Source organism: Gobio gobio (assembly GCF_949357685.1).
Source record: "Gobio gobio genome assembly, chromosome: 10".
Taxonomy (NCBI): domain Eukaryota; kingdom Metazoa; phylum Chordata; class Actinopteri; order Cypriniformes; family Gobionidae; genus Gobio; species Gobio gobio.
In genome coordinates, this window is record NC_137116.1 from 39,519,524 (window position 1) to 39,546,321 (window position 26,798).

Consider the following 26,798-nt stretch of genomic DNA (forward strand, 5'->3'; position numbering starts at 1 on the left):
TTGCCAGGCCAGTAGTGGGCGATGTCACTTTGTAAAAAATAAAATAAAATACAAAAACACTACACAGGTGTAGACGTAGGCTATAGACCAGTGTTGCCAAGTCCGCGGTTTTTCATGTCCGCGGTTAGATGCGACCCCAATTGTGTGATGTTTAACCCCGGGAAAGCGAATTTCTGCAGGGAACCCTGACAAAAAAAAACACACATTTTACCCCCCAAACGCAATTTTTACCGGGAATCTCCACCCCACCCCGTTTCGAAATGCCCCGAAACGCGATTGGGCTTGTTTTGTTGTGAAAACCTGGCAACCCTGGTTTAGACTGAACATACGCGTATGAAGTTTTCACAAATTCACGTTTTTGTAGTTTACACAGAGACGGTAACGATATCATTTTCAAAACTGTGCACTATGAAACCCGTTTTCAAAAAATGTCAGGCATGTTGTCATGTACAAGAAAAAAGTTATTTATATAAGTGCCCATGCATGGCATTTTACATTTGTATTAATTTACATGACTTTTCCAGGTTTAGAAATCACACTTTTAAAATTAGGCTTCCTCATATATCCAAGTTTTTTAAAACTGTGGGACTCCTGGCTCTTCAAAGAAAAGGGGTGAAATATAATAAGAAATAGCTTGATTTATTTGTTGGTTTAGCTCATTTTAATGCTTGTTTTTCTGATTTAAAAATGTTTAAAGCCATCCTGAGGTCCCCTTGAAAGTTTGCCACGGTCTGAGTAATTTATGTCTCTTGCACCAAAGGTGAGGCGAGTAATGTGACAAAGTTTACTCTTCAGGTCCGGGTTCTAAAAACAAGTAGAAATAAAAACAGAGATGCCTGACTTTGCAATTAACTTTTTAACACCGAGAAGGAAACCATGGCACAGTTTGACAGTTATATGATGTAACCGCATCAACCTGCTAACTACATCACATATAAACGTACATTTGGGCCTCGTTTTAGCTGGTGTTTCGGTTCTGGCTGGGTCTGGTTTATGAACGTCTTCACTGATTTTTATAGCTCTTTTACTGTGGTCTGTTCTCCAGCAGCAATATATCCCAGCACAGCCGTTTGTTCTTAATGTCGAGCCTCGTACTGACTAATGACACTAACATATGACCTCACATGAATGGAGTCATTTTTAAATTGAGCACTGACAAAGACAATCTCAGGAGAAAAAGGCCTTCTCAGTTCAACATGACAAACCAGCACACGATGGAGAGCGTAAAAGGAACATCTGTAATGCTGAACGGTCACACCCAACCCCTGGGTCCCGCTAAGAGGGGGTCGTTCTGAGCTGACCCGGTATGAAGCACAAACCCATAAAACTCTCTGTGAAATGTTTTTATTTATGTATCACTGAACCAAACAGAGGTTGGCGTTTTCCGCATGCAAGAAACACTTTTAAATAACACATAAATATATCAGACACACTGGTTAAAACTGCATTTGTGTTGTATTTTACCTACAGAAAAAATGAGCTAAAATCAGTACAACCGGTTTAAAAACAGTGAAAAAGATGCTGTTCGTGTTATTGAAAGTACAGCACTTCTTTCAGATTATTGTTTTAATGTATTTACAGTAAAAATCTGATGTCAAATGAAGGATCAGAGCAATGCCACTGTCTGTACAGCTTCACAAAAAGCAGTTTCAGTGCAACGAGTCTATTCAGTCAGTCTTGTCAGGGCATTGAGAGGATAAAATTATATTAAGTGAGCTTGTTTCTTTTGCTCGAGTCGTTCCAGCGGTTTGATGATTTTTTCCCTGAAGTTCCGAAAAGACTGTTCTGTTTAAGCCAAACAGTTTCTCTCCATCTCCAGGAAAGATTTGTACAGGCAGCAATGTTTAAGAGAAAGCATTCATTTTCCCCCAGACCTTTCTAACTACAAATAAATAAAGGGTTCAAGTGATGCAGGAGGTTTTTGTATAGATGTACAAAGTAACAAGTAAAATAGTGAATGTGAGGTTACTTTAGCCGCCGAACAGCTTTTGAATGGTAAAACATGGGATCAGCTGTCTAGTTTTGCATCAATTAAATTATTATTTTTTTTAAACCATTGTAATACTTTATAATAAGGTTCAATTATTGAGAAAAGTTCAGTCAGGCGGTTGTAAAAATACATGGTTATTCACCTAATAAATATGTGCACATGACATATTAAGTTTAAATTATAGAGTCTTACCAGTATAGCATCTTTAACTGTGGATAAAAAAACACAAAAAGGTCCACTACAACATACTGTACAAAACAATCGGCATAGAAAAAGATGAACAGTCTTGCAGTAATATTAATTATACAGTTCTCAGAGGTCATTTTCACTACAATTGATAACTCTCACGCAATATAACACCAGACGCATTTCTATAATCGTGTCCCAAACACACTATGTAGCTACTCAACCATCTTGTGTATGAATTTTGTCATTTTCTCATCCAGCGTTGGAGTCTGTTAGCCTCTCCCCCTCCAGTAAATAATAAGAGCTGTGTATTGGGACGCACCATGAGTAGTGTGTTCATACTGAAAACACCAAAAGAAAAGGTTTACTTCAAACACTTGAATAGTGCACAGATGATGATTAAAGTGGGGAAAGCTGAACCCTTCTTGCACTCAACAGTCGCAGCTTTAGAGTAGGAGTAGGGTATGGGTTCAGATGACAGATGCTGGATGACAAAATAACCTTCTAAAATTCATTCACTTGATGGAAGGGTAATACATACTGTAGTATAAGTACACAGTGGGACATTTGGGACACACTTGCGAAACAAGAAAGAGCGAGTGTGATACATCAGACCACTGGATGCCGTGATTGACCAATTAGAGTCGAGTATTCCAGAGAGCTGTGTAATAACATGAATGCATTAAGTATCATGAACTAATAACAAACAGTATTTACAGCATTCATGAATCTAGGTTAATGTTCATTTATAAATATACCATTAATTCATGTTCATTCATAATAAATTAAAATCAATTTACACAATGCCAAAAAAGTCAGTATATATTACAAAAACACACAAAGATTGATAAATGCTGTAAAATTATTGTTCATTGATAGTTCAGGTATTTATTTTACAGTGTCCCTGTTAGACATTTTACATGTAGTTATTATAGTAATAAGTCAATTATGCATAGTTACATGCAACTAACCCCAAACCAAACCTTAACCCTAATTATATAGTAAGTACTATTACTTAGTATTTAATTGTATAATTACACTGTAACAAGGACACATTAAAATAAAGTGTAACCATATTAGATTCTAGCTAATGCATTAAAGGGATAGTTCACTCAAAAATGAAAAACCTGTCATTATTTACTCACCCTCATGTTGTTCCAAACCTGTATGGATTTCTTTACTCTGATGAACACAAAATATATTTAGGAAAATATGGGTAACCAAGCAGTTGATGGACCCATTGACTTCCATAGTATTTTTCCCATACTAAGGAAGTCAATGGAACCCATATACTTCAAAATATTTTCTTTTGTGTTCGGCAGAGAAAAGAAATCCATACAGGTTTGGAAAAACTTGAGGGTGAGTAAATGATGACAGAATTTTCATTTTTGGGTGAATCATCCCTTTAATGCATTAGCTAGAAGGAAACATGGTTACACTTTATTTTAAGGGGTCCTTGTTATACACTGTGTGCAAAATTATTAGGCACGATGATTTTCTTCCAGGCACATTTGACCAATTCCAAACCACAGTAATCTTAATAACTACTATTAATTTAGTATTTAATAATGTATAAGTGATATATAATTGTTCATGAAGGCTGGAAATGAAAAACACCTTATATTCAGGTGTGCAGAATTATTAGGCAAATTGAGCCAAAAAAGAGATTTAACTCAGACTGAAAAGTCAGAAAATTATTGAATGCCCATGAGAAGGATGCAATACTAATGCAATACTAGACATTGCAATTAAGGCATGACCATTGGACAGTGAAATGCTCGTAGGGTCAACAGGGTCAGACAAAAACATGTGGCGGAGAAAAGACACCTGTTAACTGCAAAAGAATTAAGAATAAAGGTGAAGAATTAAGTGTGAAACCATCAGGAACCCTTTAGTCTCCAGCACCACCATTTTCCAGAGCTGCAACCTACCTAGAGTCTCCAGAAGTGCAAGGTGTCAGGATCTCAGAGACTTAAAGGGTTAGTTCACCCAAAAATGAAAATTCTGTCATTAATTACTCACCCTCATGTCGTTTGACACCCGTAAGACCTCCGTTCATCTTCGGAACACAAATGAAGATATTTATACCCTTAAAAGGTACTAAAGACGTCGTTACAAAGTCCATCTCACTACAGTGGTTCTACAATAACTTTATGAATCGACGAGAATAGTTTTTGTGCGCAAAATAAACCCTAAATAACGACTTATATAGTGATGACGATTTCAAAACACGGCATCATGAAGCTTCGAAGCGCTATAAATCAGTGAGTCGATTCAGTAGTTTGGATCGCCAAATTTCAGCAGTTTGGCGGTTTGACATGCGATCCGAATCATGATTCGACTCACTGATTCATAACGCTTCGAAGCTTCATGATGCCGTGTTTTGAAATCGTCATCTCTATATAAGTCGTTATTTAGGGTTTTTTGCGCACAAAAACTATTCTCGCCGATTCATAAAGTTATTGTAGAACCACTGTAGTGAGATGGACTTTGTAACGACGTCTTTAGAACCTTTTAACGGTCTTGAGAGTGAACCGTGCATTGTGCCAATGGAGGCCTTTCAGAGCCATCAGATTTCAACTAAAATATCTTCATTTGTGTTCCGAAAATGAACGGAGGTCTTACGGGTGTCGAACAACATGAGGGTAAGTAATTAATGACAGAATTTTCATTTTTGGGTGAACTAACCCTTTAAATCAGGTAAAGAATCCTAAAAAATGACCCCCACTAAATAAGAATCACAAGCTGAAGTGTTGTAAAATACATGAAGAATTTTTTTTTATAGGCTTTATGGACAGATAGGTTGAGAGTGACTCTTGAAGGACCAGCACCACATCCTCTTGCACCACTGTTTGAAGAATTCATCTTCCAGAATCTGGCAGTAAGTTTTGGGAGTTAATTTTGGACCATCCCGAAGTCCGTTTTGCAGAGATGGACTAAAAATGAACTCCCAAAATGTACTGCCAGATTCTGGAAGATGAATTCTTCAAACAGTGGTGCAAGAGGATGTGGTGCTGGTCCTTCAAGAGTTACTCTCGAGTCTCAACCTCTCAACACTAAATTAATAGTAGTTATTAGGATTACTGTGGTTTGGAATTGGTCAAATGTGCCTGGAAAAAAAATATGATCAGAAAATCAACGTGCCTAATAATTCTGCACACAGTGTAGTGTAATTATACAATTAAATACTAAGTAATAGTAATTAACAACAAGGACTTACTATATAATTAGGGTTAGGGTTTTGGGGTGAACTATCCCTTTAACGAAGGAATTGGACCTTACTATAAAGTGTTACCAAAACTTTACATTGCAAAGAACGAGAAGAAAACGAACCCTGTACAAAGCTCTGTAGCTCATGATCGCGATGTGGTGTTTCAAGCTGATTAAGAACAAAATCAGTTCTGTTGAAGTCTCAACGGTCGTCAACCTATGATTTAGTTACCAGAAAATAGTCTAATTAGTCCAAACTTTTATTTCTTTTCAGCTTAATCTACTGGCAAGCGGAGTTTTGTTGAGCCCTGCCATAGCTCTCAGTTGAGGAAAAGTCTCTAAGCATTATGCCCAGTTGTATCACAGCCAGACGAATCTTAAATTAATGTACTTTTTTGGCACCTGTTTTTAGCAGTTCCAGTCTATTAGTTCCATCCTGTTTACCCTCATTTCTTCCAGTAAAAAGGTTTTGCAGCTGCTTAGTTCATATAAGTGAGACATATAACATTTGCCACGGTCTACTGTGAAGTGATGAGGGCCGGCTGTCATGGTCACAGGAATATTTGGAGAAGACGCTCAAGAATGTTCTAATTAACATGGGGAGAGAGCTTGGACTGTTAGACATAAAACCTACATTATTTTACAAGCCCAAAAGCAAGAATGTTTATGTGTGTGTATACGGGCATCTAAAAATCCCGTCCACTTTTTCATTGGAAGTCCATTTTGCTTCACGTGGGTCTGTATTTTACTCTAGTGAGTGAAGGTCCCGCGGAGAGCGGATTCGGGATTCTCCCGTGCTCTTTTGGACTCGTGCTTTCCGCGCGGAGTCCTGCGCTTGCCGATATTTGTCCATCATGCTTTTGTGTTTGCGCCTCAGCTTCTCGTTACACCAGACGCGCTCGCAGTACTGCTCCACCTGCGGCAAATTTGAAGGACCAATCAGCTGCAAGACGTCTTTGAACCACGCCCTGGCTGGGCCACGGTTGGCAGGGGCTGTGCTGGCGGGACACGGTGACCACACTTTATATTTGCTGTCACGTGACAGGAGGTCCGAAAGGGCGTCGGCATGTAAGACGTCCAGCCAGAAGCGTGAGAGTGTTTGCGTAAATCCGTGTTCCCGAGATCGACACACGTAAATGCCTTCGTCCGGACGTAGCACACGCCGGAACAACAAACCATCATCTGTCTTAAGGATACGGTCATCTAATACCACCTGAACATAGAGGAAAAGAGAAATGAATGGAAATGTACAAATCACATGATCTCTTGCTCAAATACAGTGAATGAATAAATAAATAAAATACATTTCATTGCATTAAAGAAACCAAATGGGATCTGCAAACAAATGATGCTAACTAGTGAGCGAAGTGGATATCAATATAAGTGTCTTAAAGTAAACACATAACTATTCATAACTATGGGCATGTTCCACTAAGTTTCACAGCCAGAATGTGTCTAAATTTAAACATGTTTAAACTGCATAATTATTGGTTTATAATTTAAATGTAAAATACTTTTATGAAATTTCTGTGAAATTTTTTTATGTATATTTTGATGTTCATCTTTGCATTCTAAGTTTGTACTTATTTCTCCTCACCATTACCACCTATAGTTTGCTCATGCAGTGCAAAATTCAATCCAATGATACTTTGGAACAGTATTTAAAAAAAAAAATTAAAAAAAAACCTTAACAAATGATTTGAAACTGATCTCTTTGGGATTATACATTAGTATAACGGCCGCATTTAGATTACATGGTTCAAGTGACTCAATTCCGATTTATTTCCTCCTATGTGGCACAGATCGGATATGACCATGAACGTGTAAGCAGGAAAATAGCACATGGATTCTGATATTCTCAGATCGGTTTCAGGCCTCACTCATATGTGGAAATAAATTGTATATGAATCAGATATGTGCATTTGCGTTTTGCCAATATTTTGCTGACCTATAAAGATGGAGTGGAAAGCAAAAGCTTGTATTATCATTTTGTCTGTGTCCGTTGCAAATTGCACCATTTTTACTTCCTTTTCAGCCTAAGCTTTTCTGGGTCAATACGTCTACCTTGAGTTGTTTTACCAAGTGTATAGTGTAAGTGCAGATATATCGGATATGGGCCACTTTTAAAAGAAGACGTAAACTGGACATAAAAAAAATCAGATACATTCAACAAATTCGGAATTGGCCATCAAAACCTGCAGTGTACATGCAGCCTAGTAGTAAATATAAATAATACAGAATATGAAGAAAAAAAAATCTGATATTTTAATCTTTTTTACCTATTTAGGATTTTAAATTTATTTCAATTTGTTTTGTCTCTAGTGTAATGGCAATATAAAAGGCACTTTCACAAAATGTCACAATTTTTAACAGTATGTTGTCCTTATCGCACTTATTATTTTCTTACACATTATAAAAGGGTCTTTATAAATGAAAATATTTGCTTTTATCCACTAGTTAAGTCTAATGTCACATGTCACCGTTTCCAGATCTCAAAAGCAAACAAACAATGCTAATATACACTCACTGTGTGCTGTATTACTGCAAAGTCATAATCCTAACCTTAATCTCCAAAGAAAAATCTCAGTTGGCCAGACACATTATTCTTTTTTTTTCTTTCTGAATAGTTATATAATACTGTTCTGGACACATTGAGCCCAGAGACTGTAGTGTACAGTTTATGAAAGCATAGTTTAAAGGTGTACTATAAAGTAATAGTGCTCATAAATGGCTGTTGAGATTAATTTCAAACGAAGTAGAGACTTGGAGCCAGAAACAGTATTTATGTGGATTTTTCACAAAGAGAACCGAGGCATCAAAAAGTTTAAAACCCTAAAAACCCGAAATTTTTAAGTGTCTGAATACTTTTTGGTGTCCTTGTAAATATCTTTTAATCCCTATGTATGTCTCTCACCTCTTCTAAGTAGTCATCTTTCTGAATATGCCATGTGACAGTGGCCTGTGGCGAACGAGGGATGCACTCCAGGAAGGTGCTGTTGTTCTCAGTGCCATAAACGACCCGTTCTTCAGACAGATCCAGATCCTCCACTACAAAGAAAAACACATGACACTTTAACACAGTCACACAGCACGGTTCAGAGTAAGGTCAGTCAGAGATTTTCCACTTCACATGTGTTTGTATAAGAGTGCACATATATTTATAATCCCTTTTCATCACCAACATCCTCACCTTTGGCATGCAAACACTCAAGCGCTCTTCACTCACACCTCTTTTGTTCTTTCCTCTCATTCTCTCTCTCCTCTGTGATGAGAGATGGAGAGTGATCTGTCTGTTCACCTCTCACTCTATCAGTTCCTGTCTTTCACAGAGAGTTTGTCTCAGTGGAGTGAGATTGCCCTTCAAGCCCTATTAATCTTCCTATTAGAACAAGCCCAAAGGTGTATTGCAGTTTCTTACTCAAATGATTAAACAATTTAACTTCAAATCTCTGGAGGAATTGCGCTTCTCTTGCACTTTCACATCAGTGAGCTCTTTGACATGTAAATGCAATTGAAGTTGTCAGAGGAGGCCGGTGGTGCATTGACATTCATGCTGCATGGCTGCACTCATTTAAGGAGGCTGTCATCTCTCTCCTTCTTTCTTACCGCTGAGGTTTTGGTCCATGCACTGCAGTGCTGGGTTTGCATGTTTGATGTCCTGTCTCCGGTAACGCCGTTTTGTGTTTGGCAGGTAGCGTGTGCAGGTGTGTCCGTCCCAGGCGCAGTATGGATCTCGAGCCAGGCAGCACTCGGCACAGGCTTTACCGTACATACTGCAGCGGTGCAGAGGCACCTGGACAACACCCGTCTGTGAACCTACAAACAAAGTTTGCTGTAAAAGAGGGGAAAATAACAGTTTAAGTTCCATTCTTCCACTGTTCACTTGAGCAAAACAAAATAGTTCAACCCAATAACAAAATTCTGTCATCATTTACTTTCACTTTTTCACTGTGAAACACAAAAGGAGATGTTTAGTAGAATGTCCTAGCTGCTCTTTTCCATACAATAAAAGCGAATGAGGATTGGTGCTGTCAAGATCCAAAAAAAATGTGTCTATATGACCAAAATTTAAAGGTAATTCTTTTGTTCAAAATTAACACAATTTAAAGGTGCAGTGTGTAGTATTTATGGGGATCTATTAACAGAAATGCAATATAATATACATAACTATGTTTTCATTGGTGCATAAAGAACTTACATAATGAACCGTTATGTTTTTATTACCTTAGAATGAGCCATTTCTATCTACATACACCGCGGGTCCCCTTACAGTGAAGTCACCATTTTGCGCCATCATGTTTCTAAACGGACAAACTGCTCTACGTAGCGCTAGCTACTCTTTGCTGTCTCAGACGACGACATCTTTGTCCTGCGTCGGCCACCATAGCTTCTCAATGTGCTTCGAAAGGGAGGGGTGAGCAGTGGAAAGTTGCAATTTGAAACCTCACCACTAGATGCCGCTACAATTTACACAGAGCACCTTTAAACGACTCGATCCAAAATGTGTTTTTTTTTGTTACCTTGATTCACTATGGTTAGCCTATTATAAGTGTTAATATTTTTGACCTGTCAGGATGCTGTCAGGATGCTTTTAGCCGCGGGACATTGTGTACATATGTCACTCGCCCCGTGCGTGTCTCGTCCTACCCGTAAAATAGAGAAAAATTGCTTTGGCTACTTTGGTACATACAGTATATGGTGTCAGAGTGCCATAATTTAGTTGTTACAATGAGCGAGAAAGGTTGATATGGAGTGGCTCGAACCTCCAGGGAATCACCCATTTTAAACAAATGCTGAACAGAGAAAAGTCTCCCAGCAAAAAGAAACATTTTTCGTAATAAAATGTGAATCAACATAATTTTGGCTTTTCAGAGATGGCAAGAATTAAGGGATTTCAGAATTGCGTGTATAAAGTCAGAATTGTGTGATATAATGTCAGAATTGTGTGATAGTCAGATTTGAATTGTGTGATATAAAGTCAGAATTGTGTGTATAAAGTCAGAATTATGTGTATAAAGTCAGAATTGTGTGTATAAAGTCGAAAAAAAGAGAAAAAATGGAAAAGGGAAAAAAAAAACAAATAGCCTTTTTGACAATGACTTGTTTATAAATAGCCCCTTTCTTTGTTTTTTTGTTGTTTTTTGTTTTTTTGTTCTGTTGTTGTTTTCTGTTTAGTTATTAACTTGTATTTTGACTACATTTTGTATGTGTATACTCTCTTTCCCCTACGAGAGTTTTGTATTTTGCTGTTTTTTGTCAATAAAAAAAAAAAAAGTTGGAAAAAAAAAAGATAAAACAAAATAACAAGAATTAAGGGATTTGAAATGTTGTAAAAACAACGAGGAGATTGGGTTTTTATTACTCAACAAGTGTGCATATGAAGCTCATTGTAAAGCATTATCTAATGTGAGAGTCATATTCATCCTCACAGTCACGCAGAGCCGAAGCACAACCAAAACAATGTTTTTACCATGAAAGTGGGAAAAAAAATCAGTTTGGAATGATTTGATGGTAAGTAAAATGGATAAAATTTTTATTTTTGGGTAAACTCTCTTTAACTCCTGTGGCTCCAGGGCTGTCCATGAAGTAAGAGAACTGTCAGTTGGTTTGGATATAAAGCACCTGCTTCATGATGAATAACTAAGCAACTGGTTGTTTTGCATGAATGTTTTATTGCTTTGGAGCCAAAAAGCATATACACACAAAGTGTCCCATTTCTCTGCACAAAGTAAAAGCCTCTTTGGGAATTTTGTGGAAAATGAATTTATGGGGGTGCTTATGTTCCTACGCATATGTTAATTTACTGGAACAGTACAGTGAGAGCGCATGAACTTACCCTCTTCACAGATATATCCATGGAGGTGATGGGAGTGGGTACCTGCAGAGATACATACAGTGAGAAACAGAACTAAAAGGTACACTCACATATACAGTACACTATTGTTCAAAAGTTTGGGGTCAGCCATTTTAAGAAATGAATACTTTATTCGGCAAGGATGCATTAAACAGATCACAAGTTATAGTAAAGACATTTATATTATTACAAAATATTTCTGTCAAATAAATGCTGTTATTTTAAACTTCAGAATTGATAATAAGAAGAAATGTTTTTTGAGAACAAAATCATCATATTAGAATGATTTCTGATGGATCATGTGACACTGAAGACTGGAGTAATGATGCTGAAATTTCAGCTTTTCCATCACAGGAATAAATTACATTTTAAAATATATTAAAATTGAAAACCGTTATTTTCAGACAGACATATGAATACACACCTCATTATAGGTACACACACTTATAGTCACACACGTTTGAGCTCACAGACCTTGAACACCTGCATTTCCTCCAGTGTGATTTCCTCGCTGGTGAGAGAGTTACCATTTCCTAGTACGATAACCTTTAGCACTGTCCCAATATCTGAAGAGGTCAAAGGTCACAGTTTTTCAATCATTTAACCAAGGCTGTAAATACACCTGAGTACTGAGTAAAGTGATGACACTCCTTCTTACCAGTGCCGATGAACATGACATCATAGTATCCGTCCTCGGCCTGTGTGCGATCTACAGTGATGTGTGTGAGCCTGTAGGGGGCGCCGGTGCGGAGCAGCAGTGGTTGCCGCTGTGAGGGGTAAATGGGGTGCCACATTAGTGGGTGCGTTCGAGCAAATTGCAAAACGGCGTCTGGGAACTCCAGTGTGCTACGGAAGGCACGGCCAGGCTGGGCCGTGATTTTACTGGGGCAAACTCCTGGTCGTGGATAAGGGACTCGACCTTCATATGGTCCCCACTGATAGTCAGGTCCTTCTTTATGAGCAAATGGCCCATTAAATGCCTCCCGGATATCGGCCATACTATACACACACACTGCATAGCCCTGAAACACATTACTAGAGAGAGAAAATGTTCGGTTAAACTCACAAAAACCTGATTGATGCCCTTACAATTGCACAATGGCAATTTAAAGTGCTTTACAATGGCATAATAAAAGAAGAGAGAGAGAGAAAAAACGTTGGACTTGATACAGACCTGATTGTGCTGAATATTGCGTAGATCTCTGGATTGGTTTCATCTTTGGTCCTTAACAGAAACACATCCTCTGCATGACGAACACATCACACAAGGGGCGTAAGAGATCAAAATGATCTTGAGTTTATATAATATTGTATATAAAGAGCTGAGGGAGTGTGTTTGTTTATCGTCTCACCCAGCTGCTGAAAGTGTGTTTGGATGCCGTGAGGTCCAGGAACAGAACACACCAGCCGGGCTTTAATAAATGTGCTCCACTTATTCACCAAAAACCCTCTGCCCACCCACATCATTCTGAAATCACATAAACAATAAATCATGAGGCGTTGAATTCACTTCTGAACTCTAACGGATCGGCAAAAACACAAATCCCAGTATCATTTACCCCCAGACCACACACACAATGAACTCAAAACAAACTATCCCTGCATCTAAATTTGTATACGATCCATCCTAAATAGTATGCAAGATTAGAATTAGTGCATCCCAAATCATAGTGCATTGAAACTAGTATACGAGAGGTGCAACAGTGCATCCATACATGCTTTTTCCCAGTATCCCTTATTAAATTGAATTTGTGGCAGTTTCTTATTTGACTTTTTCGGGTGAAGTAGTTTAATTAAGGGGGTCACACACCCCAAACCCCTGTAATTTGAACTCTGTTTATACATAAACATTCAGTTGAAACGGTTCCCGTGGGAACAAGAACAATTCAGTATCACAAAATATCTCACAGCAGCACCAAGTTATGGAGATTATGGCACTCTAAGGGAAGAATTGTTACGGATCCCAAAAAAAGCAAAACAGCTGGGTGGTGTAAAGGATCTGAAATCTGTGTAATCTGTATATGTGGAAATAATCACCCTCTCTGCAGTGTAAATGTGTGTGTGATTTGGGAATGTGCTAGAGCTGAACAATGAATAGCAGTCAAAGTGACAGTAATGTGCGATTGACCCAGGCTCTTTGAACACTGACCTCTGAATGACAGAGAGAGATTTGTACAGCTCCCCTTACTCTACAGACCCTTGTGTGTTAGTGCGTATGTGTGTGTGTATGGATACTGGGGTAATCGGTGAGTGTGTGATTCAGAGGCATGCAAACCATCCAACAGCTGTGTGCATGGGGTTGACAAAAAGGCAAGAGCATTCCAGTATACTGGTCTACTTGTGCCTGGATGTATATGGTGTTTGTTTTCCTCACCGCACACAATCGTCCAATGCGTGTGTGTATGACTCCTTCATCGTCTCGCTCTGTGGTCTCTGTTGCTCTTTCAGTGAAGAAAAAATACATTTTATCGTCATCTCTGTCTGCACTGTCAGGAATGAGGTGGGCCGCAACAAACCTGGGCTCTGCACACACACATACACATAAACTATTATAATGCATATCTGATTGTAGTAGATTATACAAATCAATATGAACTGATTTAGTAATTAGGTGTTTATTAATGATGAGCACTTAAAATCCCAGGATTAAAAATATGAAAATACATTATAAAATAATAAAGCATAATTATGACTAAATAAAGACTGAAATACCAATTGAAATAGTTACTGTGAGAAAATGCACACAAATTATGATAGTTTATTCCAGCTTATATTATTTCAAGCTTATTATATATTACTATTTGGAATTTAATCGTTTTTTTTTTATCTTTTATATCTTATTTAATCCTAATTTCAATGAATGAAAGTTTTTCAGTTTTTTCAGTTGTTTCATTTCCAGCTTGTGTTCCAGCTTTTCAGTTTCAATAATTATGTAAAAATATGTGTATGAAAATATTATTTAATTTTGTGTATTTAGGACAATTAGTCTATGAAAAGTAGTTATTCATTTTATTAAAAAAAATTAAATTAAATGTCAACTATCATTTCCACCAGAAAATGCTATAAAATACATAAGAAATAAGAATGTTTATTGAAATCAATATCAAGTATTTTTGTACCATGTAAAATTCTCTGATCTGTCTCTGTTCTCATGGGTGAGCGAGTCCCTAAACCTCTCAAAATCACAGAGTCTCTCCCCAAAAAATCAGCAGTCAGACCGGTGTACAGCTCTCCACCTGAGAGAGAGAGAGAGAGAGAGAGAGAGAGAGAGAGAGAGAGAGAGAGAGAGAGAGAGAGAGAGAGAGAGAGAGAGAGAGAGAGAGAGAGAGAGAGAGAGAGAGAGAGAGAGAGAGAGAGAGAGAGAGAGAGAGAGAGAGAGAGAGAGAGAGAGAGAGAGAGAGAGAGAATTGGAGGTCATTGCAGACACCTAGATTCTCAAACTCTTACGTGAGAGAAAATAAAACAAAACAATGTTCTGCAGGAAGCCCCACTGTTCAAATTGTATTAAATCAGGTTGTCAGCAATAAAAAAACACATTCACACACACACATAAATCAGCTGAGTCCTGATATGCATTCAAAAGCCTTTCAAAGTCTCTCTCACACACACACACACACAACACACACACACACACAACACACACACACACGCACACGCACACGCACACGCACACGCACACGCACACCACACATTACTTCTAATGAGATTATACCATTTTAAAGTTTTTTTTAATACTAATTACTAAACTTAACTATGTTTATAATAATAAAAATAAAAAAAACATTTAAGTATGAACACACACTGCCTCTGTTGCCCATCAATTATTTGACAGAAATTAGTGTATGTAAGTGTGAGAAAGATCTCGAAGTTCACTAATACGCAATCTTAGAAATCTGTCCCAAAACATACTGCATCTGGCAAAATGACAAGCAAGGAAAGCCAAGATTGCGCAGTGTTGTAAAGCCACACACTATACTCACTGGGAGATATGTCTATGCCCCAGAAGACCGTAACACACCCACAAACATACACACAGAAGACCCCGTAACACTAAACCTGGCCTGAAGAGCACCTCAAATTTCCCCCATCAGAGCAGTCAATCTACAAAGGCCCATAAACTCTGAAAACTGACAAGAAGAAATCTCCACCCTACACACACAAGAGCCAAAATACACACACACACACACACACACACACACACACACACGCTTTGACATTCTCAAACTTAACACAAACATGTAATGGCATGAACTTTTACACAGAAACTTAACACATTGGCACTGTACCTGTGAAGGTGCTTGCAAAGGGTAGTTTGGGGTCATGAGGACATTTCCCCCTCCCATTCTGCACCGTGGTACGGTCCAAACTGAACACATGCTGCCAACAAGAAGTCAAAAATTCACATCAATTTCACAACTCAAAATAAAAGCTCACACATGAATTTCTCTTGCTTGTGAAGCAATGATTTATTTATTTTTACAATACTATAATGTATTGTTAATCCTCATGTTCTGTTTGGGGTATAAGAGACCCCAGGGCCCTTTTAATATTTCCAAAGATTTATTCAATATTGTAGTATCCGGTTAATACACCTTGATTTTGCCTAATCGTATGAGAACTGATTATAAACAAAACCTGATAATATGTTTTAAAAAATGTTACAATAATTCTACAATACTGTAAAAAAAAAAATATCTTATGCTCACCAAGGCTCCATGTATTTAATCGAAAATACAGAAAAACCATTGTGAAATATTAAGATTTAAAATAACTGTTCTTATTAAAATGTATTTATTTATTTATTCCTGTGATGTTAAAAGTGATTTTTCAGCATCATTCCTCCAGTCTTCAGTGTCACATGATCCTTCAGAAATTATTCCAATACGCTGATTTGGTGCTCAAAAAAAAATGTCATAACATTTTGATGAATACAAAGTTCAAAAGAATAGCATTTATTTGAAATACAATTTTTTGTAACAATGTAAAAGTATTTGCTGTCACTGATCAATTTAATGTGTCCTTGCTGAAAAATTACTTCTTTCAACAACAATAAAAAAAACTTACAGACCCCAAACTTTATTGTGATTAGTGAGACTGTATTTCAGCTAATCATAATAGCATAGCTTTTCAAGTAACAAACTACTTTTGAAACAAGTGCCAGAATAGCATAACACAACACTACATCATTGTTATTCTATCATACACTTAGCCAAAAGAGCTGAGGCAATGGTTGTGCTTTCATACACAATCTATTTTTCTCTCTCTCACTGTAAGTAGAACTGGGAAATGGTTAGTTTGGGTTTACATTATATGAACCGGATGGCTCAAATAAATAATTTCCTGATTCCTGAAAGGGGGGGTCTATTCATGCATTCTGACTTATTTACACTGTTAAAGAGTTGGATTCTCATGCTAAACATGGCCAAAAAAACAAAAAAACAAAAACGAGTTGGACGTATGACAGAGTATTTCTGTGCCAAATACACTCCTTCAGGATTCAAATAAGTTTCAGAAAGTTTTTTTTTCAAGTATGGCCCTGTTTGACCTCATAAAGGGTGGAATTGATTGTATGGGCACTTCTCCCGGATGAGCGAATGTGCACATCAACCAGAACAAGAGCAGGAGCACGCCCATCAACGAGCTTCATTCAGTTACGGTAGCCGTTGGCAGCGCTGTCTTTTTTCTTTTTTTTGGACCACAAATCAACAATTTCACTAAAGAAGTGTGTTTTTGGTTGTGAGGGAAAGATAACCTTGTTCAGCTTCCCAAATAACCCAGCGTTAAGGAAACAGTGTGTGCAGTTTGTTTTTCCGGAGAAGCAACGGAGTTCTGAAAGTGTGTTTGTTTGTTCCCAGTCACGAGTAGAAACCGCTGTTGTCGGTTGTCGGAAAGAATCGGTACAGCATATCTGTCTTTTATAAATATGATAAACCTAAAGCCACTTCAGAGATATGAAGGATGCAATACTACTCCATAGGTACTCAACATTAACATGAGACTGGAAGAAACAGTGTATGTTATGTACCCTTGAAGTCTTCTTTAGAGAAATACTGATGTTTGTCAGTATTTTTTCAACTAAATGATATACAGTTTTAACTAGTTTTATTACTTTATTTTAATGGTCCCCCAACAAACTTTCTACTGACTATAAGCAACTCTGCAAAGTATATAACTTATTCTACAAACCCTAACCTAACAGTCTACTAATACTCCAATGAGAGTTAGTTGACATGTAGTTTCAAAGTTACTTATACAGTAGTTAGTAGAATGTCTAAAGTGGACTATCGAAATAAAGTGTAAACGCTTTTTCATTTAAAGTGTAACAATAGTAGTGGAGTTTTACTGTCAATGATGTCAGACAATATATGGTTGAGTCTAGTGATGCCAAAAACAGATTAAACCACCGGTGAACTGTGCCAATTCAGTTACACAATGTACTATTTGTCAAACATCTCTGACGCCATGTGCAATGGCACAGTTAAAACACCTCAAAGGAAGTAAGAGTAGCTCACTCTGTATTCTGTCCAAAGCCAGAAAATGCACAAGACTGTATCACACATACACACATTATCTCTCTTTTCTATCATCTGCTCTGAATCCTCTAAATTAGTGTGTGTCTGTGTTTTTGCTTTGTATATCTCCTCTCATGATCTAGTCTTGACCATTAGGGTCAGTCTGTTGGTGGGTGACCTCTGACCTTAAACAATTTGGTCTCTGATATACATACGTAAATTAGATCCTCCTGATGTGCATTCACAAACAAACTAGGTGTGAAGTAGTGGGAGGGAGTGTTAGTGCGTATGCTACCTCTCCACGGTGTCCGACGTTCACATACGCACACACAGGTTGGAAAGCTCCAGTTCCACAGGCCAGCAGATGAGTGCGGTTAATAGGCTGCAGCAAACGCACAAAGTTTGCACACTCCGTCTGTACCAAACACATACACACACAGATAGAGGTCATTTTAAAATGTTGGTAGAAAATGAGCATACAATTTGGATCATCAATTACTTACATAAACATACAAACACATGTATTGTACATTGCACAACCAGGTTAAACTCTTCGAATGCATTTTGTGCTCATAGGATGTGAGTTTGACTGATATTTCCCTGGAATGTATAAATGGAGAGTTACAGGAATACGCAAACTTTAATGGATCAGAGAAAAAGAGCGAACAAATAACGAAAATGAACCCTATTTAAAACTCACTGAAGACCAATCAGCGCTTTCAACATAGGAAAGAAGCTCTTAAGGTTCAATTACTGAAGGGTTCAGAAAGAGGAAGACGTCACACACACATACAAACACACAATAACAACATGTACACACTCTAACTATGGCCACCTGTATGCAGCCTCATTGACTGTGTAGGGTCAAAATCAGTCGAGCATAAATGAACGAAAGGGTCAAGGGTCATAAAAGATGCAGGCAGATGCTCAAACTGCGACCAGATGTTAACCACCAGGACTGAGAGAACAGGAGAAATACAAAGCAGCAATGTACCAGTCACTTAACATAAACAAGGCATAAAACAGGGTGTGAAGCTTAAAAAAAAAAAGTGAATGTTAGTAATTTATAGAATAAAACAAATGTTTATTTTACTCAAACACGTACATGTAAATAGTAAATCCAGATTAGCTTCTGATTTTGTAGTGGTCTCTTAGAAAGGACACCCTATTGAATACTATGCTTTTTACGGACATTATAAGGACATAATTTAAAAAATAATAATAATCTGGTCCTTGGCAGGTCTTAAAATTGGGTAAATACAAACTCAGATGAACAATAACACATGACATATTACACAGTGTCATTATTCATTAGTGTTTGAATAATCAAGTTGAATATCATTATCGTCGAGGCATGGACTCCACTAGACTCCTGAAGGAGTGCTGTGGTATCTGGCACCAAGATCTTAACAGCAGATCCTTTTTAACTCTCGGTGGGACCTCCATGGATTGGACCTGTTTGTTCAGCACATCCCACAGATGCCCGATTGGATTGAGATCTGGGGAATTTGGAGGCCAAGTCAATACCTCAAACTCATTGTTGTGCTCCTCAAACCATTCCTGAACCATTTTTGCTTTGTGGCAGGGCGCATTATCCTGCTGAAAGAGGCCACAGCCATCAGGGAATACTGTTTCCATGAAAGGGTGTACATGGTCTACAACAATGCTTAGGTAGGTGTCAAACTAACATCCACATGGATGGCAGGAGCCAAGTTTTCCCAGCAGAACATTGCCCGAAGCATCACACTGCCTCCGCCGGCTTGCCTTCTTCCCATAGTGCATCCTGGTGCCATATGTTCACCAGGTAAGCGACGCACATGCACCCGGCCATCCACAAGATGTAAAAGAAAATCAGGCTACCTTCTTCCATTGTGCCCACTGTTGGCGCTTTCGGCGGGGGGCAGGGGTCAGCATGGGCACCCTGACTAGTCTGCAGCTATGCAGCCCCATATGCAACAAACTGCGATGCACTGTGTATTCGGATATCTTTGTATCAGAACCAGCATTAACTTCTTGAGCAATTTGAGATACAGTTGCTCCTCTGTATGATCGGACCACACGGGCTAGCCTTTGCTCCCCACGTGCATAAATGAGCCTTGGCCGTCCATGACCATGTCACTGTTTCACCACTGGACTTCCTTGGACGACTTTTGATAGATACTGACCACTGCAGACCGGGAACACCCCGCAAGAGCTGCAGTTTTAGAGATGCTCTGACCCAGTCCTCTAGCCATCACAATTTGGCCCTTGTCAAATCCTTACGCTTGTCCATTTTTCCATCAACTTTGAGAACATCATTTTCAATTGCTACCTGATTTCTGCCACCCACTAACAGGTGCCGTGATGAAGAGATACTCAGTGTTATTCACTTCCCCGGTCATAATGTTATGCCTGATTGGTGTATACATATATATAATATTGTTTTTATTCATTTTCTATGAGGTGTGCAATTTTTGTATCCCGGTTACCAATGTTTGAGACAAACCTGATAAAACACTGAATTGTGAATTTTTTTTATAGCAATAAATATTAAATTACATGTATATATTACATAAATAAATAATAAATAATAAATACATGAATAGATTAAAATGGTCATTAAAATTAGTTAATTCAAATATTTTTATTGCAATGGATGAATATCAATTCAACAGATGATGTCATAATTAAGACTTTGCTGAATAATTTTAATTGTTGGATACAGTTAAGAAGGCCAAAATGCCTTTAAAACAATCTATTATTTATTTAATTTATTAATCTATTTACATTAGTTTATCTAAAATATCTAATAGTTCTCATATAAAAGGGGATTTGCACATCTAATGCTAAAAGAAGGAAATGTCCCATATTCATGTAAACCAGCCATTTTTTGGGACACAAGAGTGTGTGAGCTGTGTTCTGGGTTACATAAAACAGTGTTACAGTGTTACACCAGCTAGAGCATAAATTAAAAACAAATATCCTGTTCAATTCCCTAACACATACTCACACAATGAAGAGAGTCATTAAAACACCGCTGTGAAATCACACTCACCTGTCACATCAAACAATACTGCCGGGACAGTCACCAGAGCATGTAACCATAGAGGCACCTCACATTTCCACTTTACGAGCGAAACATGTTAAACACTTGCAGATGCAGCGTGTGTGTGTGTGTGTGTGTGTGTTGAAGACATTCCCCCATTGGGGACAGAGGACAGGAAAGCTTTAACTTAGAGGAACATAATTAACCTATTCATGGCTGAATGAGAAGAAAAAGAAAAAAAAAACATAAATAGAAAGCATGAGGAGTTTAACAAAATGAAAGTTCTGTGTATTGGGACAGCCTTCTTCGTTCATTAGGTTTAAAAGACTCATGAGTCACACACACACTTGGTTGGAAGCAAGACAACAATAAGTTAGAGGATCAAATCTCATTTATGGGCGTTTGGCTTCTGCTCTCCAGTCATCACGCCAACTGCAGCACACTTAGAGTATAGCTGAGGATGGACAGATGTTTTCATTTGAAACTCCAGAGTGAACCACATGAAATAAGTTTGAGAATCACACTAATCAAACATTCCAAAACAAACTTACATTTAATGATTTTTACTGTCATCTGCTGGATTTAAGATATTCACTTAATAACCTGAAATCTAAAGTATGCCAGCTTCTACCCCAACAAAAACTTTGGAAACTATGACACACTGACCAGGACTCATGAGATTGTTTGGTGTTTTTAGTGAATTAAGAACCAGTTATTCACTCACCTCGGGATCTTTCCCTTTGAGAATACAGTCCTCACGGTTCCCAGGCAACGAGGGCCAATGGATCTGGAGATAAAGAAGAAATGTATTATCTCATAAATTAAACACACACTAAGCACAGCGCTGTACTACACACACCCAGACTCAACTACTTGTTAAGACAATTATCCAAACGATTTCAAAATCAGTCATCATGAAATCAAAATGGACAACTGTTATTTTTGAATTTGATGTTGCAGTGTTTATTATAATGAAGTTATCTGTGTGCATCATTTTTGTCTTAAATTGATGTGCCCTTGTGATCTTTTACTCAAATGAGATCACAGCAGTTAGCAAACAACAACGATCCAATGCTTCAATCAATCCCAGATGGACAAAATCAAGTCCCTCCCTACATTTTTTCTTCCAGAAGCTGTTTCACTCGAATATTTGTCACAATAGTGGAAAAAAGATGATTGCAATGTCCATGCAATTTTGATTTTAAAGTAACTTCTGTGCCACTTGCAAAAATAATGACTGTTTCCTGAACACCAATAAACTGCCATTGGTCAGACAAACAGACAGTCTTATGCCATTGGTTGAGCTGATGTTTCTGTGTCTGTGCACTCACTCTTCTGGGAAACACAAAATGGCTTATTATATTTGACTCTACTCATTATGTAGGGTAAAGTGTGTGTCTCAGAGGGTGGGTGTGTGACAAAAACAAAAAATGTTTTTGTGAGGTTTTTTTTTTTTTGCTGCTCCCATGAGTGTCAACAATAAAGATAGAGTTATGAAAACAATAAATCTGAGAGTGTGAAAGTCACAAAAACCTATTCTGATGTTTTGAATGATTGAGAAATAAACATAATTTCATCTGCTGGGTCCTCTATCCAAATATATATACAGTGATTGCACATCCTGACACATTCATTTCTCATGTGTCAAAGAAAAGTCTGGCACACAACGACTGCCACGTTCAGACCTCACACAGACTTTTGGGTTTGTTTATACAGATCTGCAAACATTCACTTCATTGCATTATATGGTCTCCTTTAGTAAAACCTAACAGAATATAATGCAATTTTAAATAGCAATTTGTGTGATTATATACATCAACTCATTTAACGAAGTACTGAAGCAAATATATAAAAGTATAGATCAATCACACATTAAGATCATGTTTCCAACAAAAACATATTCAAATGAAATAATTTTAAATAGTGATCCTGTAGCTCAAACCTGGAGCATGTAGCTAGCAATGCCAATGTCATGGGTTCAATTCCCAGGGAACTGATGTAGACTTTAAAGTGCCCTTATTATGGTTTTTCGAATATTCCCTTTCACGCGATGTGTAATACAGCTGTTTGTGATTGAAAGCGTTCTGCAAAGATGTAAAGTTGAAAGTGCACGATAAATAAAGTTATTGTCTCCCAAAAGAAAGAATCAACTCTGGGCCGTCTATACTAGTCGTTTGTGTTTCTAATCCCAATGCATGACTTTCACACGTCACTAGAAAATACATTTGCATAATGCCCGACTATGTTGTAAGTTGTCCATCCACAAACAACTTGACCAGCCATCGAACGTAACTGGTGACTGCTTCTCAAATCTTCAGCGCAGGATTCGCCAAACGTTTGCTCTTGAAAGATGGGTCAATATTCAGTTTATTTGGACCAGAATCACAACCTGTGTGAATAATTAATGATGTATATATTTTCTACCGGGTGTTTAAAATACGTCATATTGTGTTTTATATTGTGTAATTTTCCGGCTAACCGGCTAACTCACATTATTATTGTCTTACTGAAATAGTTTTGCAAATCAGCTGTGGGCCACTATTACCAAAAACTTTGTTAAAGGTGAACTATGTAGGATTTTTGCAGTAAAACATCCAGAAACCACTAGGCCAGTGTTATATATTTTGTTCAGTTGAGTACTTAGAATATCCCAAATGTTTTCAACTATTTGTAAATCGTGAGAAAATTGCTATTTTAACCAAGGAGCCGGGACGTGTGAGCTATGCGTGTGAGGGAGTCGCCTGTCGATTGCGTCATATCTGCGTCACCCTCGGTCTCCGGTTTTATTCAGTGAAACGCTTTACTCTCACTGCATTGTGAACAAGTGTCATAGCAGCCGCCGAACGAACGTCATAACTTCCTTTTCAACACACTCAGATATATCTAATACGATAAAAAGAGCTGCGTTACCGCACACTCAGCACTGGAGAAGAGGAAGTGCCGTGTCATAATAAAAGTCCCGCCAGCGACTATGCCATAATAACAGTCCCGCTCTTCAATCGCTCCTGCGGCCTTGCTCAGCTCCACAACACTCGCTCCTGCTCTGCTTCAGACTACAGTAATGTTAATAATCGCATCCATGAACATGATTTCTGCCCGAGTCCTATCCTGACTCTTTCCCACCGGCTGTGAGGTGAAGACCACATGTCCCAAGATTCTGCGCTCAAACGTGGCGTCATCAAACTACGCCTTTGTTTTGAACAGGCGACCTCTAGTGGACGGAAAAGTTACATAGTGTAGCTTTAAAGGGGTGTTGAATTGAGAAATAAACTTTTCCTTGAGCTTTTGATATATAAAAGGCCATGGGAATATAAGAATATCCTGTAAGTTTCAGAGCTGATAACTTCCTTGTTAGTCAAAGAAAAGCTTTTATAAACACCAGGCCCAGCAAAAGGAACGATCTCAGAATGTGCAGGCTATTACGCCTGAGTGTAGTGAAACACTGCATCAACAGAAGAAGAACAACGCCTGATTCTGTAGCCCGCCCACCAACTCGTGCAACTAACATGACAGCTAAGAGCAGCATACAGCTAAACCGCATTGAATTTCTAAGCAATAAACATACCACATAAGCTTTTCGGATTCCAATATTATGAATGCATGGATGAACTTTATTTTTAATGAATATCCAGCTCACGTGTGGAAGACATTGCACGTATGTTCATTTAAACACGGATTCGTTTGTAAACGAGACTGGATTTGCAGAGAGGTTGAGATTACATGAACGAATGAAGCAACCCACTAATGTGAATAAAAAATGTTTTTTTTATGCAATAGTATTGCATTGTTACAGATAGTATTGATTATGTGTACATCTCTGACTGAAGCACGCTGTCACAGGCTGGAGAATACTTTATTTGTGGAGTTCTTGGTTCATTACGGTGTTGATGTGCGTTTTTCACTTTTTCTTGACTTGATATTTGAAGGGCGTGCACGCCCGTGTGTGTGTGTGCGTGTGTGTGTGTGTGTACGGTTCACGGTTATATTCATCGATCAGGCAAGCCAAGTAATGTTAATAAAAGAATAACATTCCAATCAATCGCGGGTGGATGAGAGATGAATCATTGTGTTTGTTTGATAAAGACATTTTGCGAGCCCTGGCTGTGGGCTGGGCGATTGATTCCAGTTGCCGTTTGCCAGACGCTGTCACTGACAGGAGGAGCAGAAGTTCACTAAATATGCAAATCTTATCCAATCCTAGCTGTGGGCGTTTACTTCCAAGTCTTCAGTGCGGCACGCCCATCAAAATCGACCATGTCTTGAGAGATGCTCAAAACCATGGCAGAAAATAGCCTATTACTTATTCATTATGATGTTTTTTAATGTAAAAACCACGCGATCATCATAAGTTGACCTCAGCGAAAGTATAAAAAAATCAATGCAGAGTAGCTGGCGGATTTATTGAGAATGATTCATCTGTTGAATTGTTTGAGAATCATTGAAAAATGTGATGTGCAATATATTATAAGAAAATTAAACCGTTTTTTGACGTTTTATTCATGTAAGCCTGTTGTAGGAGACCTCCAAAACAAAATTAGGAGGCTTTAAAATATCATAATAGGGGCACTTTAAGCCACTGTGGATATGTCTGTCGTTGACTGATCGACTGATCGAGTCATTCTTCTGCTTGTAAAATTTTAAATATCATTCAAATAATGTTGCTCCTTTAAACCAGCTAGTTTGAATCTTTCCCAGCCTTCATATGATTAAATCATTAGTGAGTCATTATTTTTATGTATTCTTTCAAGCTCTTACACAGTTTGACATTGTCTAAATCCGGAACCTGTAATCAACTACGTTACCCAGCATCCTTCCTGTGCATTAAAGTATTTCCTGTTTCCTTAATTAGTCATCACCTTTATTCTTCAGGACACTTTGGTACTGGACTAAAAATAGTTATGTTACCGTCATTGGGTCATATCGACCTAAAAGGTCATTATTAATCATAAAACACAATACTATAATACACTGTGTATATACATGGTGTGAAGAAAAGGGCTCATTCGTTCACCTTTAACAACCTTTAATTTGCTCCAGAGACACCCTTTTGAGATTAACCATTCTCCATGGGAGAACAATTGCAGCTAAGATTTACAGACGACTGATCCTGGAACTGACACTCCTCTAAAAAGAATGAATGAATGATTCCTCACACTGAACTGAGATCAGCCATGATGAAGGCTGCAGTTGATTCGGGATTAACAGTAAATACATGCCCAAGAGGGAAGAAGGAAGTCTTATCAGGGTTGAGTAATTTTTCCGCTTGAAGAACAGCATCATGAATCATTGCTTGATTTCTATGGGACTCTCCACTTCACACATTTTGTTTTCTGGCTAAAAAAGGCCAATTACTTTTTCTGTACCTTGTTAATTTATGTATTTTAATTCTCAGTATTAAATGTAATATATGTAAAAACACAGAGGCCAGTGGTAGTATAGCGGCCATACAGAGTGCGCAAGGGTCTAACGAGGCATGAACATGTCTGTCCCTTGGTCAAAGGTCAAGGGGTCATAACCTCAGAGGTGGTAGCCACTCCCATGTGTCTGTCACCATGGCAATGCACTTCCTCTTCCTGTTCATATCATTTAACAAGGCCACACACAATGATAAGTTCTTTGGAGATTACATACGAAAACAACCACTTGTTGAGGCTCCAGTGACTTGAGTCAAAACATATTCACATGAACAGAGGCTTTAATTAGGCTCAGCCACACACACATACGCAAAGTTAATTGCTTAGTGAAAAAACTGCCAAACCCTCGGGACAAGCAGTATCAAAGCACTTCTGCTTTTACAGTCCATTTAGGTCAATACTTATTTACACACACTGTGGCTCATCTCATAACTCACAACTTTATTTTATAAACTACACCACAAAACTGTGACAAATAACACGAAAAGAGGACCAAACACTGGTCTTGTAAAATCAAGCAGGACCATTTACATGTTTATATGTCTAAGTGTGGACTAAACAAGTCTTTGTCACAAGTGAGGTCAGTTTATATGATTTTAATGTGTGT

General features: G+C 38.1%; 1 protein-coding gene across 1 annotated transcript in view; it reads right to left on the minus strand.

Annotated features, from left to right (window-relative positions):
* Positions 1-5,629: 5,629 nt before the first annotated feature.
* The window catches only part of sema3bl (sema domain, immunoglobulin domain (Ig), short basic domain, secreted, (semaphorin) 3bl), a 35,199-nt gene continuing 14,030 nt past the window's right edge, over positions 5,630-26,798 (minus strand). The window contains 14 exon segments of the mRNA XM_079827216.1: positions 5,630-6,599; positions 8,301-8,434; positions 8,993-9,218; positions 11,223-11,264; positions 11,715-11,806; positions 11,899-12,275; positions 12,415-12,484; positions 12,593-12,683; positions 12,685-12,708; positions 13,615-13,763; positions 14,360-14,476; positions 15,527-15,617; positions 18,048-18,167; positions 21,502-21,564. Coding sequence (XP_079683342.1) covers positions 6,132-6,599; positions 8,301-8,434; positions 8,993-9,218; positions 11,223-11,264; positions 11,715-11,806; positions 11,899-12,275; positions 12,415-12,484; positions 12,593-12,683; positions 12,685-12,708; positions 13,615-13,763; positions 14,360-14,476; positions 15,527-15,617; positions 18,048-18,167; positions 21,502-21,564 — 2,064 coding nt within the window. The 3' untranslated portion in view covers positions 5,630-6,131.